Here is a 16,567-nt window from a genome sequence, read left to right as displayed (position 1 = left end):
CCTGGAAAATTCCATGGACAGAGGAGCCTGGCAGGCTACAGTCCATGGGGTCACAAAGAGCTGGACACAACTGAGTATACTCGCACACATAGTGCTCATACTAAAAGTACCTCTGCACAAACTTGAAATAATACATGCACAAGGTTAGTCATTGTGGCATTATTTTTAATGGTAAAAATCCTAGAAATGTCACAAATACTATCAATAGTGGGGATCTGAATAAGCTATGGTACACAATGGAATACTATGAAGCTGTAAACATTATACACATATATTTATGTATGCATTATATATAATGTATATATATGATACATTATATAATAACTATACATATATAGTACACATATATGTATAATGTACATTATATATGTTATATATACAACAAATATTTTTATATGTTGCTATAGAATAATCATCTCATGTTTTATGTGAGATGAAGGGCAGAACAATGTGTATAGTAACTATCCTTTGAATAAAATGAAACTTTGGAAAGATTAACCAGAAACTAATGAAAATATTTATTCATAGAAGGTGATGGGGGAACTAGGATAAGGGGATAGGGGTGGAAGGGGGACTCCTCTGAGTGTATTTTTAATGTAGTTTTGACTTTAGAATCATGTAATTATTTAACATATTCAAAAAGTAAATTAAACAAAACAGAAAAAAAGGGCAAGCCCTAAAACTGAAAACAAACAAAAGAGACCTAAATGTGTATAATATTGGTAACATAACCAAAAACAAAGATTTCAATTGACCTTCGAACATAGGAATTTGTCCTTCTTCAGTGGGTCATATTCTAAGAACTAAACTCTTAAACTTCATTTTGCAGTTTTTTTGTTAGTACTAATATTGGCATTGTGAGACACTTTTGTGTATGCTATAGGATAAAGCAAATAAGTTCAATATAAGAAGTAATACAAATGTTAAATTAAACATTAAAATTTAGTGTTTTAATTAAGGTTAAATTAAATCCACAAGATACAGGTATTCTGAAGAAGCCAATAAGCTCACTCAAGATATGAACACGCTGAGTAACACGGAGTTTGGGGTGAATCTCTACGTGAGGAAACACAGAAAACTGTTCTTCAGTGGGTCAAGTATGATGATTCCTCAGACAGCCTCTGTGAAGCTGATGACATATCAGCTGACTATGATAGGTTGGCACTGAATATGTAGATTGTTCTTAGTCCTAAACATTACACAGTGAGAAGGGACCAGGTGCTTGAAAGGTAGGGAATATCATTGTTTATGAAGAAAATAAAGTCACAGACAATGAAAGATACTTAAATATTTTGGCTTCTAGGCAAGGGAAACGTGAAGAGAACATTTTTCACAGATGGCTAGAAGGTCTTTGTGTAAAATAGTGGTGTACTTCAGACATATCTGGACTACATGCAAGCAATAATGTGTGTTTGAGTGTGAGAGAGCTTTTACAAGATAGCTGTTTGGAAAATGGGGACACACTGCAGAATTTCACCAGTGGGTGTGATGGAATTTTGACTGAAAGACAAGAAAGCCTAAGAACATGTATTTTCCTTACTTAAAAGAATTAAGGCCATTATCTAAAATGCTACTATCCACTGGGCACCCAGATTTCCAACTGTTCACTGAAAATGAAGTTTAAGTTTCTGACAACAAGATTCAAAAATTAGTCTTGGAAATATTTAATAAAGTAAAAACATTTTTTTTAAATTTTATGGAATTCATTTTTTTTTAAGAGGCAAGCTAATTATAGGCACATTTTAGGACACAGTTTAGAGATGTTTCCAAAATTATGGATTGTGTTGGCTGGTTTAAATGTTGACTGTGGAGAATATTCAGACTCAGGGTTTGGGCACTGCCTTAAAGGTCTTGTTTTGAGAGACATTGATAGCAAATACACCAGAAAGTGGGCCCATGTATGAAATTCATCCAAATTAACAGGAAATAGTATCATTGTCTAATGCATTTGGAAGAATTTCTACAAATATGAAAGAATTGGAAAACTTCAGAAAGTTGTTGCAAAATATCCATTAAAGAAATGAGTTGAAATGTACCTGTTTCTGGACAATGGAGGCCAAAGAGTGAAACAGTAACAAAAGTTTGAGGTTGACCTTTTATTTAAAGTTATTTTTATTAGAGGAGAATCCTATTGTTTAAGTAAACAGTTTTATTTTGTAATTGTGCTGAGTTTAAATATGTATAATATTATTGTGAGTCAAAGTAATATTTTGATAATTTAGCACACATTTTAAAGTTTAATATTGAGTAAAATGAAGATTATAAAATTCTAAAAATGAATAAAATTTTAAAATTTCACGAGGGAAATACAACAATTATGGGCTATAGAAGAAAAGATTAGAGAACTTAAAGACATAGAAATAGAAACTATTCAAAATGAAGCAGAGGGAAAAAAATATTGAAAAAGAAAGGATCAGAGCAAAAGTGATCTGTGAGATATAGCAAGTAGTTTAACATACATGTAACTGAAGTTTCAGAAGAGCTGTGCCTGCATGTTGTCACTTCAGTCATGTTTGACTCTTTGCAACACTGTGGACCGTGGCCTGCCAGGCTCCTCTGTCCCTGGGATTCTCCAGGCAAGAATACATGGAGTTGCCATGCTCTCCTCCAGGGGATCTTCCCAACCCAGGGACTGAACTCACTCACCTCACTCACTCTTGTGTCTCCTGCATTGGCAGCTGGGTTCTTTATCACTAGCACCACCTGGGAAGCCCCAGAAGAGCTAGGAACTATACAAGTATATAAAGAAATGATGACTAAAAAATTCAAAATTTGAAAGGTCAGTGAAAGCCAGGCATAAAAAGCTTTAAAGAAAACAAGGCCAAGGTACATCATAATCAAACTGCTAAAAACCAAGGATAAAGATATGCCAGAGACCAAATTACATACTGAGCAGGATAGGCAAACCATGGCCATGGGTCAAATTTGATTCACCTCTTGTTTCTGTAAACAAAGTTTAGTTGGAATACAGCCCCAGTGCACTCATTTGTATATTCACTATGGTTGCTTCTGTTCTACAAAGACAGAGTTGAGTAGTTTCAAGAGAGACTATAGGGCTTGCAAAAACCTAAAAGACTACCTGAAACTTTACATGAAAGTTTGCCATCCCCCAACTACAGAAGAACAAAGGAAATAGCAACCACAGAGTTCTTAAAAAAGCTACACAAGGTGAAGACAAGGGTCAACCCAGAATTTTTTACCCAGAGAAAATCTCTTTCACACATAAAGATGAAATAAAGACCATTTTAAACAAACAGATGAAATGCTAAATGAAGTTCTTCAGGCAGAAAAAAAATAACATGAAAATTTGGATCAATATAAAAGAATAGACCATGCAAAAATTGATAAATACTAGGTAAAGTATTTTAAAATATTTTTCTCAAATTTTATTATTTTAAGAAGGTAAATGATTAAAGTAAAAATAAAGTGCATTCAGGTTTTTAACTTATTTAGAAGTAATATGTGTGACAACAAAACCAAAAAGGAGAAAATGAAAGTATGTTATTGTAAGGTTCTTACATTGTGACAAGTTAAGGATGTATATTGTAAACTCTTGAATGACACAGTCTAATACAACAGCCGCTTGCCACACGTGGCTATTAAAATTAATAAAAATTTAAAAATCAGTTCCATAGTCATACTAACTATACTTCAAGTCTTGAATAGTTATATGTGGCTAGTGGTTACCATACCAAACAATGCAGATATAGAATTCCATCTTCACAGAAAATTCTATTGGAAAAGAACTGCTCTAAAGCATTAACAACAAAACAAAACAAAGAGAAAAGCAAGAACTAAAAAGCCAAAACCCAAGGTAAAAAAAATAATTTTAAGGTTTGCTTAAACATTGGAATGGAAATAAGGAAAAAGAAACAAAGAAAAGATAAGACAAATAGAAAACAAAACAGCAAATGATAGACTGAAACCCATTCTATTAACAGTTATAATAAGTATAAATGATCTAAACATTCCAATTAAAGGGTAGAGATGGTAGGGTTGGATAAAAAGTAAAACTCAAGTACTTTCTGTCTATAAGAAAGCTACATAAAATGTAAAGGCACAGACATGACAAAAGAAAAGAAATGGAAAGTATATAGCATGCAAACACTAAAAAGAAAAGCTGAAGTGGCTCCCTGAATATTGAACTAAGTAAAGAGCGATGAATTTTACTAGAAATAAAGAAAGGCCATTTTGTAATGATTTTAGTGGTCAATTCAGCAAAAGGACATAACAATCCTAAACTGTTAAACATCTAATAAAATAACTTCAAAATATAGGAAGCAAAACCCAACAGAAATGAGAAATAGATAAATCCACAAATTTGGTTTAAATCCAAATTATTAATACTAAATATAACTGCACTAAATGAGCTAGATAAAAGAAAAGGCTGACAAAATGGACAAAAAGCAAAATGAAACAAAATATGCTAGCTATTAGAAATACGCTTAAAACTTTGAAAGTTGAAAGTAATGAAAAAGGAGAAATCATGCACCCAATTCAAAAGAAAGCTGATATGGCTATATTCATATCAGTTATTTTAAGGCAAAAGCATTAGTGGTGAATAAGAAAACTGCCCAATAATGAAAACTGTTCAAGTCACCAGGAAAATATGATAAAATTTTTAATTACAGCACAGCACTAGAGTATATAAAGCAAAAATTATCAGAACTACAAAACATTTATCAGAAGGATAAATTCACAAATGTAGTAGAAGATTATAAAAGCCTCTTTTTAGTCATTTATAGTATGTATAGAAAAATCACTTAGGGTATAAAAATTTTAATAAACATTTTATAAATTTGTTCTAAATTTTGTAATAATGGATGTCTCTAAACTTTGCATCCAACAAACACAAAACATATATTCTTCCTTGATGCATATACATAACAATTACAAACAACTTGTCTATTAGACAAATTCCAACAAATTTCCAAAGATTGATATTGAACAGGAAAGGTTCTTTAACTACAATGGAGTTAAGCTATTAATATAAAGATAACCACAAAATTCCTATGTTTGGAAATTAAGAAATATTAGTTTATTCAACAAATATTTAATGCATGCATACTATGAGCCAGGCACTGTCTAGACACTTGGGATTACTATATTAGAGAGAAATTTATAATTAAAAGTCTGACAATACCTAATGTTGGAGAGATTGTGGAGTAATGAGATCTTTCATCCTGCTAGTGGAGTGGAAACTATTAAAACTGCTTTTGAAAACAATTTGATATTTTCTAATAGAGTGAAGCTCATATCTTGTGATTCAGCAAGTCCATCTGTACGCATACACTTTACAAAAAAAATTTTATATGCGCCATAAGATATGTACTAAAATATTCAGCCAATAATAGCCTAAATTTTAAAACAATGGAAATGTCCACCAATAGTAGAACATGCTGCTGCTGCTGCTGCTGCTAAGTCGCTTCAGTCGTGTCCGACTCTGTGAGACCCCATAGACGGCAGTCCACCAGGCTCCCCTGTCCCTGGGATTCTCCAGGCAAGAACACTGGAGTGGGTTGCCATTTCCTTCTCCAGTAGTAGAACACAGCAGTAGAATATAGATAAATACATCGCAGCATATTCATGCGGTGGAACACGGTAGAACAACAAATATGAACAAAGCACAGGTATCCCCAAAATGCTGATGACTTTGACAAATGTTGTGAAAAAGAAGCAAGACACAAAACAATAAAATGTATGGTTCCATTCATATAAAGTTCAAGTGAATGAATAAATTCATCGTGATTCCATCCATATAATGTTCAAAATCAGGCAGAATTACACTATATTGTTTAGCAATGTATAAATATGTGAGAAACTATAGAGAAAAGCAAGACAATTATTATCATGGCAATCAAGATAGTGGTTTCTCACAGGAGGGAGAGTTTTGACTTCAGCATAGCAATGAGGTACACTGGGATGGGGAGGAAAGATGACTGCAATACTCTTATTTCCTGACCTGGAGAGAATGATTGTGCATTTATTGCCTTTATTCACTAAATTTTATGTGTTAGGTTTATTTACTTTTATATATTTGCATTATATTTTCACAATTAATAAAGGCCCAAAGGAAAAGGAAAGAGAAAAAAGGATGAGGAAACTTAGAGAGCAGCATGAATGCGGTAGGGAGGAATGAAAGCGTGCTAGGCGTATGTGCTTCGAGAAGGCAAGCTGTGAGGCAGAAAGGAGTGGGAAAGAGGCTGGAAGCTATGGGAAATCTAGGGAATATTTAAGCTGTGAAAAAAAGGCTCAAACCTGAATTTAAGGTAGATTTATCTAAATGCTATGATGTGCAGGAAGAAATGAATGGAGGGCCAGAGGAAAGGCTGAAAGTGGAACTCTCACATTCCTCCAGGAGTGAGATGACCAGGGCCTGAACGATGGCCCTGCCTATTGAAAAGGGGAGGAGGAAATGGACTAGAGAAGGGTCTATGGGATCAGAGACTACTGAACATCTTATTTTGAAATATACACAGTCACTTCAGCATTCTTTAAGCTTTGGGTTTGTGGTTCAAATGTGGGCAGTGGGGTGCCAAAATATCATAGAACTGGTCTTAAGGGTAAATAAACCAATTTCTTTCCAAGCTAAACTCAGACAAGTAAGACTCTCCCAGTTTTAAAGTCCTCCTAGAAAGGAAATTCAAGCTCCTTTCTCTCACTTATCTGGCACTCTCAAAAAAGTGCTCTAAAAATTTTGCTTAAATACTTCATTTTGCTTCTTGTTCTCATAGTAGAATCAGGGGGTGATGCTGCCCTCTATCCACTGTGCTGGTTTCAGAGTTTAAAATTTGTTGAGGCTCTCCTAGCTTTTCCTTGTCTCTCATCTCTGTTGATTATTTCCTTTATTCCCTTAGACCTTAGACTCAAATTATAGCCCTGGTATCATTCCATGCTCCATCTCCATCTCCTTAGAATCTGTCTCCTTAATTACTCTTTTTATGAAAAGAATGCCCCCGAAACACTAATAAAAATCCACAAGCATGAAGCAGAGAGACCTTATGTCCCAGAGATCTCATTACAATGGAAACACCAGTGATTTCAATGATCTAATAATGTAAAATTGTGGGCAGTTTATTGTCTTTCACACCTGCAAGTGTCTCAAATGGTACTCATTGTTCTGTTGAAAAGCAAAAGCCACTAATGTCCCTGGTAAGCTGGAATTGATTTTTAATAAAATATGAGGCACCTGGAAGTGTGTGTGATATGGTGATAGATGAGATGTGATGAACGGGAGATTAGATATGTGACTCAGGATCGCCCTCTGAGGGGAACTGAGTTCCAGATTAATGCATTTGATCTGGGCAATTACCAGTGAAACTGCCCTCTGCTTCTTAGAGACCTAGATAACACTGTTGAGAACAGCAAGTTGTTATTGAAATTGTCCTACTAATATTGGTTGAAGACTAACCTCAATTCCTGGAATATTGCTTTTCTGATCTATGTTTGATGTTTGGTTTTTAATTTGATTTTACTATCCTGGAAAAACTGATCTTTATATGTCTTATATATTTGGTCAATGTGGAGAGTTTTTGCTTGTTTTGTTTTTATAACATAAGTAAGGATGGGATAAGGAGAGGACAAAAAGGCCTCAATTTTTTTTTATAGTATAAAGTACCCTGGGCTAACATTACACTAAATTACTAGTCTATCAGCTCAGGAACTCAAAGGGAAGAGAAACCCTAACTTTACAGCATAGTAATCTTTACAGCATAGTAATAATATCCTTTCTCAGTTAGCTACCAATCTTATAACCATTGGCAGGGTACTTTTTTGAAGGCTGTCTCTAATAGAATAAAAGTATAAATCAGGACTTCTCTGTGACATACAGGATGCAGGCTTGGCATCATTCCATTCTCAAACATTTGAGGGGAGGGGAGAGCATGCAATCCTCTGACCTTGACATTGGACTAAAACTTGGCCCCAACCTTTGAGACTCTGATGGGGATGGTGGCAGAATATGCCACTGGGGATTCCAGTGGGTGGCTGGCTATATGGTAATTCTTATTTCAAAGTTACAAGTACTTTTCTGTTTTGCAAGAGGTGGGGACTTCCATGTGTCTTTTAGTAAGTATTCCTTTATTCAAGGAAAGCCACTAAAAGAGCCATTGAATTGTGTGAACATAAGCCATAGATCATAGAAGTAGATGGCTGAAATCATAGATAACCTGCTCTCTAAGATAAGGCAGAGTTGGAGCTCTGCAGGCTAGGTGTCCTTAAGGGAGATGTTTATTTTTCTAGGTATGGATTCATTCATTCATCTATTCAACACATATTTATTGAGCACCTCCCAGGTACCAGGCCGTGAGCAAAACCAAACCTCTGCCCTAATGGCTCTTTAGGGATCTTTCACTTCACACCTAGTGGGAGGTGAAAGACAATAAATAAATATATAAATAAACAAACAAATAAAAATACAGTATCACGGATGTTAATGGCTGTGGAGACGTATAAAGCAGAGGGACTAGAGAGTTCTAGAATGAAGGGGATCCTTGTGCCTTGAAACAAACAAAACAGGCACTGCATCTATAAACTGAGTGTGTGGTTGACCACAGAAGATAGAGCTGGTTTCCTGTAAGACTTCTTAAACCAGAGGCTTCAGGGCCTCAGTGAAAAAGTTGGAGAAAGGGCCCTTCTCCTCACTTCTGCCTAAGGTGCAGCACCATTGTGGTCCTTTGAAGATGTGGATTACATTTAGGGGACCCTGTTCATGACACAATCACAAATACTAGTGTAGTTATGCGTGTTGAATAGAACCATAGTGCACCCTCTCAGTGGGTGCTCTACTAGTGCAGCTGGCAGTGCCTTGTTGGCCCTCAGAATACCACCTCAAAGCAAGAGGGAAGTGGTAGGAACCACTTTCAATTGTACTTTTAGGGCTTCTGAGAAATCTGGAGAGAGCATAAGTAGAGGCATTAGTAAGAGTGAGACCTGAACATTTTTGGATAAATTGTCTACAGACTTTCTCAAGATATGAGAGGTAAGAAGGGACCTGGAAGTTTGCATAAGTCAATTTATAAGAATTCTTTAAATGGAAGAGAAGTCAGAGGTAGAAAGATATGACAGGTGAGAAGGGAACTGGAAGTTTGCATAAGTCAATTTCTAAGAATTCTTTAAATGGAAGAGAAGTCAGAGGTAGAAAGATATGACAGGTGAGAAGGGAACTGGAAGTTTGCATAAGTCAATTTCTAAGAATTCTTTAAATGGAAAAGAAGTCAGAAGTAGACATACCATAGTCCATACCCTGTCCAAACACTTGGACATAAGTTCCTCTAAATTTGACTGATATTCTGGGAGAGGCAATTTGCCAAGAAAAATTGCACCATGGTACCAGAAACTGTGGGTGTTCTCAGGTGATGCCACGCTATTCATGCCTGATAAGGATACTGACTCGGGGACAAACCAGGCCCTAAGCTATGGGCAACTTTCTGGGGGTAGAAGATACATGGAGAGGATGCATGAAGAGGGTACATGAGACCCTGCACCAGAGGTCATCTTGGAATGTCTGTATCTATGGCCAATTGCCTGGTGAAACCTGGACTAGAACTAGTCAGGTCTAGCCTGGTACAGGATAAATAACTAAACATGCACCGAAAGGTGAAAAAGCCTTTGCAAGTGTTGATACAAGAGAAGCTGTTGCAGTGGACAATGAAGAAAACCAGCCAAGCAGGGTTTAACTGAAATGACAGGTTATTTTCAGTGGTACTGCAAACTGTGTGAGAATTTAGAAAGTTCCCCTGGAATTTTTGCTCTGAGTAAAGTTAATACGGGTGAGAAAGAAATGGGGAGGGGTGACTTTTGGGATTCCTAAAATTAGGTTGAAGGCACAAAGCAAGCAACTGAAAGTCTAGCTCAGGCCTTTAGTGTGACTGTGTGTATCTGTGTATGTCACCTCATGACCATGTCTGTGACAGTAGGGACATCACAGTTGGACCCCTCTCCCTTCAGTCAGAGGCTCATATGGTTTAGGATTCTTGCAAATGATCATGCCCATTTCCTCTGTACAAGTGTGGAGGAGATGAGGAAAGCACGTTGGCTGTAACACCAGGCAAACGACTCTCTCATGCTGAGAAAATTTAGTCTATGTGACAGACAAAATCCACAACAATGTGAGTATTCTCAGTCTCTTGATCTTTCTTATCCTCTTGGAAGGAGACCCCTGTCATTGACAGCTGGGGCTCCTGGTACCTGTGCAGATCAGGGGATTGAGAGACAGAATCAAAAGAGCTGAAAAGGACAAGGAACTTCTTGCAGAAGAGAAAAGGAATACGCTCAAGAAGTAAAGGGGGCAGGGGAGTGAAAAAGCAAGGGCCCGGCTTGAGTGGAAGTTTGGAGGTGTTTGGGGAGAAAGGAGAGAGAAGGGTAGCAGCAGCTATGGTCATGTGAGCAAGATGAATAGAGCAGGAGGGAAGAGAAGTTTAAGATGTTTTTCTCTGTGCTAAGAATGTAAACCCCTTTAGAGTTTTTCCAGAGACCATAATAAAAATCTCAATTGCTTTTTAATTCTTTTTGGTTATTAGATGTGTTTCTTTTGAATGTGGTATCATGCTGAGATGGGCTGCAGGGCAACTCAGCTTCATAAAATTTACATTTGGGGAGCACTCTCTGGGATTGCAGAACTGTGGTGCAGGAGTCAGCTGTTCCTTGACTTTGACCATCATTCTAGATCTGAGTCAAGCTAGCAGCTTCATTATGACTGCTGGATTTATAGTACAAAAAGTACACAAGTTATATAAAATAAAGACTGGAGATATACAAGATAGCAGACAGAGGAAAATGGCAGAGACTACTAAGAATCACAGGTTTAGTGAGAATTCAAAGCTTGGAACTAGATGTACCTGATGGGGACTTTTTACTGATACAGCATGGAGTCTCTTCCCCCCATAGTCTGATGAGATTGGGATGAAGAAATAGAACAGCTAATTCTCAGCTGATTCCCAGCTGATTCTGGGAACAGCTGATTCCCAGAGGACAAGAAAAAGGCGGGAAACAGAGAAGAGTGCACAAGGGTTTTTGTTTTCTTGCTGTGTGTGAATACTCCAGTGATGTGGCCAGAGTACCCATTCAGCTTGGGGATGGACCCACTCAACAAACCCCAGGCCACTGACTTCCAGAGAGCTCAGTTCCGTAACCCAGCCAGCTGACTGAGGCTCTGCTCCACTCTCTGCATCTGCCCCCTTGCTTTTCTGAGACTAGACCCTTCTCCTATTTCCCTTTAGGTCAACTTCCCACAGAATTCCTAAAATTATCTGGTTCTGAATCTGAGGCACCAATTGTCTCCTTGTATGTTCAAGTCCTGTGACTAGTCCACACCCCCAGATCCCACCTACCCTTGGCTGTCAAATACCTGACCTGGAACTTGACTGGATCAGCCACACCCCTTGATCTCTGCACTGTTTCCCATGTTCTTTTGTGCTTCTCCAGTAATTTCCCCTCCCTCTAGGCTCAGACCCCCCGAACTCTCAGCAGACCTCATGCCAGCGTCTCTGAGCAGCATGATGTAATCTTATGCTGAAAGCCTTGACATACATGGTATCCTCAACAATAGTGGCAAAGGGCCTTGTATGATGGCATAACCCAGGTCCTATGTATGGGGACTGCATTTAATGTAAGGTTAAGGCTAATGTGCAAGGCCCTGTATTGGGGACAGGGTTAGTCTTTGTAGGTAGAAGGCAAGGACCTCTCTGAAGAGTGAGGGAGCTAGCAAGGTGAAATCATCCATATGAAGTGCTGGTCAAGAGATGTGAAGCAACAGATCTAGGCAAAAATTTGAAAATCATGCCAGTTTTTTTTTTTTTTTTCTGACTATAGCAAAGGCCTCCAGGGAGAGATGAACAGTAGGGTTGAACCCTGGAGAAGGAAATGGCAACCCATTCCAGTATTCTTGCTTGGAGAATTCCATAGACAGAGGAACCTTGCAGGCTACAGTCCATGGGGTCGCAAAGAGTTGGACATGACTGAGCAACTAACACACACACACAGGGTTGAACCCATAAGCCCTAAGAATATGGTTGCTATAGTATGATCAGAAACTCATGCTGTGTAAGCTCAGTTATTGTTGTTTTTGTATGTCTTGTATATTTCTAGCTTTCTTACAGTTCCTTTTCGGTAAAGTCTGTTTTTGTGGATAACAGTGCACTTTGGCTGTGCTTTGGGAAACCAAAGAAAAGCATTTCTGTCTTCTCCTCAGCTTTAAGAATACCCTGTGGGGCACATGGTAGAGGTGGGGATGATAACCAAGGTGAGAGTCATAAGTTTGTGGAATGAAAGAAAGACAGAATGAGCAAGCAAATAAGATTGAATCATAGAAAATACAATATATAGAACATAAATAGGTTTTTAAAATTTGTTCATACATTTGTTTTGGAATATCAATTTTATAAGGGTTTTATAATACTTTATTATACTAACAATGCCTTAGATTAAACATTCTACTGTTTAGGATACTTGCCTGCTTCTTCCTTTTTTTTTTTTTTTTTTTTACTTATTTCTATTTTAATAGCAGTAAGACAAGGAATAAGTCAAAAAGTTCTTTAGTGCCAGCAAAGTTTCTCTGGGCCAGCCCCACCCCTCATCACTAGAGTATGCAACAAAGGAAACCTCAAAGTAACCCATCTGCTATCACTGAACCACTAGTATACAAAACACTCACCCAAACCCAGCTCTTCCCCATCTTGAAGTGTTACATCATTTTTCTTCCCCAGATTTATTTCTTCTTGTGAACTTCATTTCTGGTTTCTGATCACTTGGCTTCTCCAATTTATTAAGGTCATTATTAGTATGCTGCTGCCCAGGTATTGTTTGCTTTTCAATCTGAAGTCATCTGTAAATATATTAAATTCAACTTTTCTTCCTCCTCCTCCTTTCCCACTCCACTCCTCAAAAAGAGAAAGGAGTTGTCACAAAGGTTGAGACACTCAGTGCATGTCTGTACCTGGACGCTGGGCCTGGGGACAGGGAATTACCCTTACATAATCCCCCCACACCGCCGGGCTTTCCCGCCATCCGTTCCCCACATTGTCTACAGTTTACCCTTTCAACTGTGAGCGGACGCAGTGTTACTCAGAGTTAGAAATAATATTACCAAATATTATCCAGTCCGATCCACTAACAGATGAGAAAAACGATTTATTCAAGGTCTCTGAACTAATAAATGGCCGAAACAAAATTGAATTCAGGCCTCCTAAAATCCACTACCTGTGAGCTGGAGAGTTCTGGACAAGGGAATGGGACACAGTGGTCCTTGTTAAAGCGATCATTCAACAAATGTACTGAGCATTTACTTACTATAAGCCAGGTTCTATTTTAAGTGCTGGGGATTCCGTGCTGGAGGACACGGAGGAGACAAAAATCTCTATTCTTACGGAGCTTTCTTTCTCAAAACTGAAGCACTTTGCCTCACCGTCCTGAAAGAGCCCCCAGTGCCCTGGGTAGGAGCGATTGGGTCTCATATGAGAGGGAATTCCATCTTTTCTCGGCTTCGATACCATCTCATCTACAGTGAGGGCTGATTTACTGCAAAAGCAGAAGGGAGTGACGGAAACCTCCGTAATGCCCTCCTGCGCATTTGCACCGCTAAGGCCGGGCGGGGCCGGCTCCAGGGCGCCGGCGCACCCCAGCTCAAGTCTGGGTAATAGCATCGGGCTCTCTACCCTCTCTGCTTTCCTGCAGGAGGACAGAGAAGCAGGACTCGGCTGTAACGCCATTCTCAGGGAATGGATTGCGGGCAGGTGAAAATCTTCCAAGGTAGTCTCGCTCGGTGTCTACTACCCAGACTAGGGGAGGGACGTTGTCTCCCCGACCTGAGGATTTATGCAGCAAACTGCTCTCTCATGCTTCCCTATTAAACATTGCTGCCACACGCTCTTTCAGCCTCAGCTGAGGCCACTGCAGCGTCCCCTCCCCTCCCGCTCCACCCGCAAGCTCAGAATCCAGAGTCCCACTGCAGCTTCCCAGCAGTCCTCCCTTTTCTGCTCCACTTCCTGGTTGCCATGGAGACACACGTCTTTTACGTGCAGTGCGTCGCCTTGGAAACAGAGGAGCATCCGCGGCGCCGCTGGGAGACCCGCCTCTGTCACTTCCAACCACACTCGCGGGTGCTGCCCGTTAACGGCCAAGGGGAGTCCCGAGGTCGACCCGCTGCTGGCCTCGGCCTCAACCTGGCCCCCTGTGCGAGCGCTCCTGTGACCCAGAGAACCGGCGGGCCCTTGACGCTCTTGGCTCCCAGAGGGCGGCGCTGACACGGGTGCAATTCAGGAGTCTAGGCAGGGCAGGGCGCTTTCGCCCCGGGGCGAGCCGGAGAGACGCCGGCCCTGGGACTGTAGCCCGGTCCTTGTTCCGCCGTCTCTTCCCGGCCTCCCCAGATTCTGCCGGCACCCCCCGCCCGGGACTCACCTCTCCACCCCTGTCTGGAGCCTCCTCTTCCCTCGGCTCCTCCCACCCCCTCCGGGCACCTCTCCCCATCCCCGTACCTTCCCCCACCCCGAGGCCGGGCTGGACCGGACCCCGAGCCGCCACCGCCCGCTTCTGCCATTCAATGGAGGAAGGTCTGCTGGAGATCATGACCAAGGACGGCGGCGATATGCCGGCCCCTCTGGAGGTGTCCACCGTGCCGGCCGTGGGGGACGTGATCTCCGGGGAGTACAACGGCGGCATGAAGGAACTGATGGAGCACCTGAAGGCCCAGCTGCAGGCCCTGTTTGAGGACGTGAGGGCCATGCGGGGGGCCCTGGACGAGCAGGCCTCGCACATCCAGGTGCTCTCGGACGACGTGTGCGCCAACCAGCGAGCCATCGTCTCCATGTGCCAGATTATGACCACCGCGCCCCGCCAGGGTGGCCTGGGCGTGGTCGGCAACAAGGGGAACTTCCCGGGCGCCCGCCGAGATCCGGAGACCCCTTCGCCTGGGATCGGGGACAGCGGTTTGCTGGGTCGCGATCCAGAGGACGAGGAGGACGACGATGAAGAAGAAAAGGAGATGCCCAGCTCCGCCACACCCACTAGTCACTGTGAGCTCCCGGAGAGCCCCTGTGCTGGCCTCCTAGGGGGGGACGGGCCACTTGTGGAGCCCCTCGATCTGCCCGACATTACCCTGCTGCAGCTGGAAGGCGAGGCCTCTCTGTGAGGGGACTCCGAGGGGGCACTACTTTCCCGGGCTGACTTTGGGTTTCCGAGTAAATAAGGGGACTGAACGGCGCGATGCAGCGTGCTTCACTCCGACCGCTGCTCTTGTGGGTCAGGCAGAAGAGACTTCCTTGAGGAAGCATTTATAGGGTGAAGGACTTTGGGAGCATCAAGAATTCTTTCTGCCTCACCAAGCAAGAAGTAGCAAACTGCGGAAAGGTGAGGTTCCGGGAGAGGAAGCGCCCACCTCTGGACTCCCATCCAATCCCCTACCCTGCCCTTTCCCCCGCCCCAGCCAACAGGAGAACCCCTGACTTGTGTAAATAAAATTCTGCTTTTTCTATTCTGAAAAAGGACTTATCTAGGACTATGGCAAATAATCTCTAACGATTTACCTAGAAATTAAGGAATTGGGGGTATTCTGTTCTGGCAACAGAAAATTTACCCTTCTGATGAAATCCAAGCTATTCAGCGTTCTGCAGAAGCCTCTCCCCCTCACAGACCTCTGCGGCTGCTGATTGGTAAAAGAAGCTTGAGGAGGGAACTGCAGCCCTAGGAATCTGGGTGAATGGGGTTCCGAGGGCCCCTGGGCTGGGAGGAGCTGGCTCTGAATGTGCATGAAGACATTATAGCTCAACCTCTAGGATTTTGCATGCAGAGCGGATCCTGCCTTGTCACTGACTTCATCTGGGATTGCTTTATCCACTCACTGGGGCTTAGAGAACAAAGAGCCCAGTTCACAGGCAGAGACTTGAGGTGGGGGGGGATTGCTCAGCAACAGCCCAGATTTAGGGGGCATTTGAGGGACTCTTGGGGGCCGCAGCCGAAAACTCTCTCCTGGCTATACCTGCTTAACTTCAGTTCCTTTTCCTGTCAATACTTCCCTGCCCGCTGACTCTCGGTGTTGCCTCCATAATGTCTTGTGTGCATTATGTGTGTTGACCTGTGTAGTAGTGTGTGAGCCCTGAGGGGCAGGGCTTGTGGCTCTGGTGTTAGGTTCAGGGGGCTTCAGACCTTCTATGAGCCCCAGGCTCTCATGACGCTTTCCCCTCTCCTCTCCTCTTTTCCCCCACAACCAGGGCATGAAGCATGTGGCTGTCCTGGCGTTCCTAACTGATATGCCTCCCTCCCACCTCCTCAAGTGGTGACTTTGTGTGCCCTTCCTCTTCCTCTGTGTATTCCTTCTCAATGCTTTCCTTGGTGTTAACCTTAATAAAGAGGTGTCATCTCCCCTCCTTGCTGACTGGTACTAGGGCAATGGCAGGGTGGGGCTTCTGGACCCACTGCATGGACACAGGCTTAGTGGGAACTACAGGGACCATGCCTTCCCTCCTCTCTTCTTGCCTCTGGTTCCAAGGAGTTGACTGTCCCTACCCTGACTGGGATATGCATTGCCATCTTAACCTGCTGTCACTTCCGTCCTGGACCTTGACCTCAAGCTGGA

The 16,567-nt window shown here is 41.7% G+C and overlaps 1 protein-coding gene and 1 pseudogene across 1 annotated transcript; both read left to right on the top strand.

Annotated features, from left to right (window-relative positions):
* Positions 1–970: 970 nt before the first annotated feature.
* LOC147371728 (ERO1-like protein alpha pseudogene) lies at positions 971–2,016 on the top strand (annotated as a pseudogene).
* An 11,006-nt stretch (positions 2,017–13,022) lies between these two features.
* On the top strand, positions 13,023–15,476 carry CCDC184 (coiled-coil domain containing 184). The gene has a single exon (XM_086399726.1). The coding sequence runs from the start codon at positions 14,537–14,539 to the stop codon at positions 15,122–15,124; it is 588 nt and encodes a 195-aa protein (XP_086255852.1). The 5' UTR covers positions 13,023–14,536; the 3' UTR covers positions 15,125–15,476.
* The last annotated feature ends 1,091 nt before the right edge of the window (positions 15,477–16,567 follow it).

Source organism: Bos grunniens, chromosome 5, assembly GCF_055505025.1.
Source record: "Bos grunniens cultivar Pamir isolate PY7600 chromosome 5, Bosgru_T2T1.0, whole genome shotgun sequence".
Lineage (NCBI taxonomy): Eukaryota > Metazoa > Chordata > Mammalia > Artiodactyla > Bovidae > Bos > Bos grunniens.
Note: the sequence above shows the minus strand (reverse complement) of the source record. Positions and strands in the feature narration are given on the sequence as shown.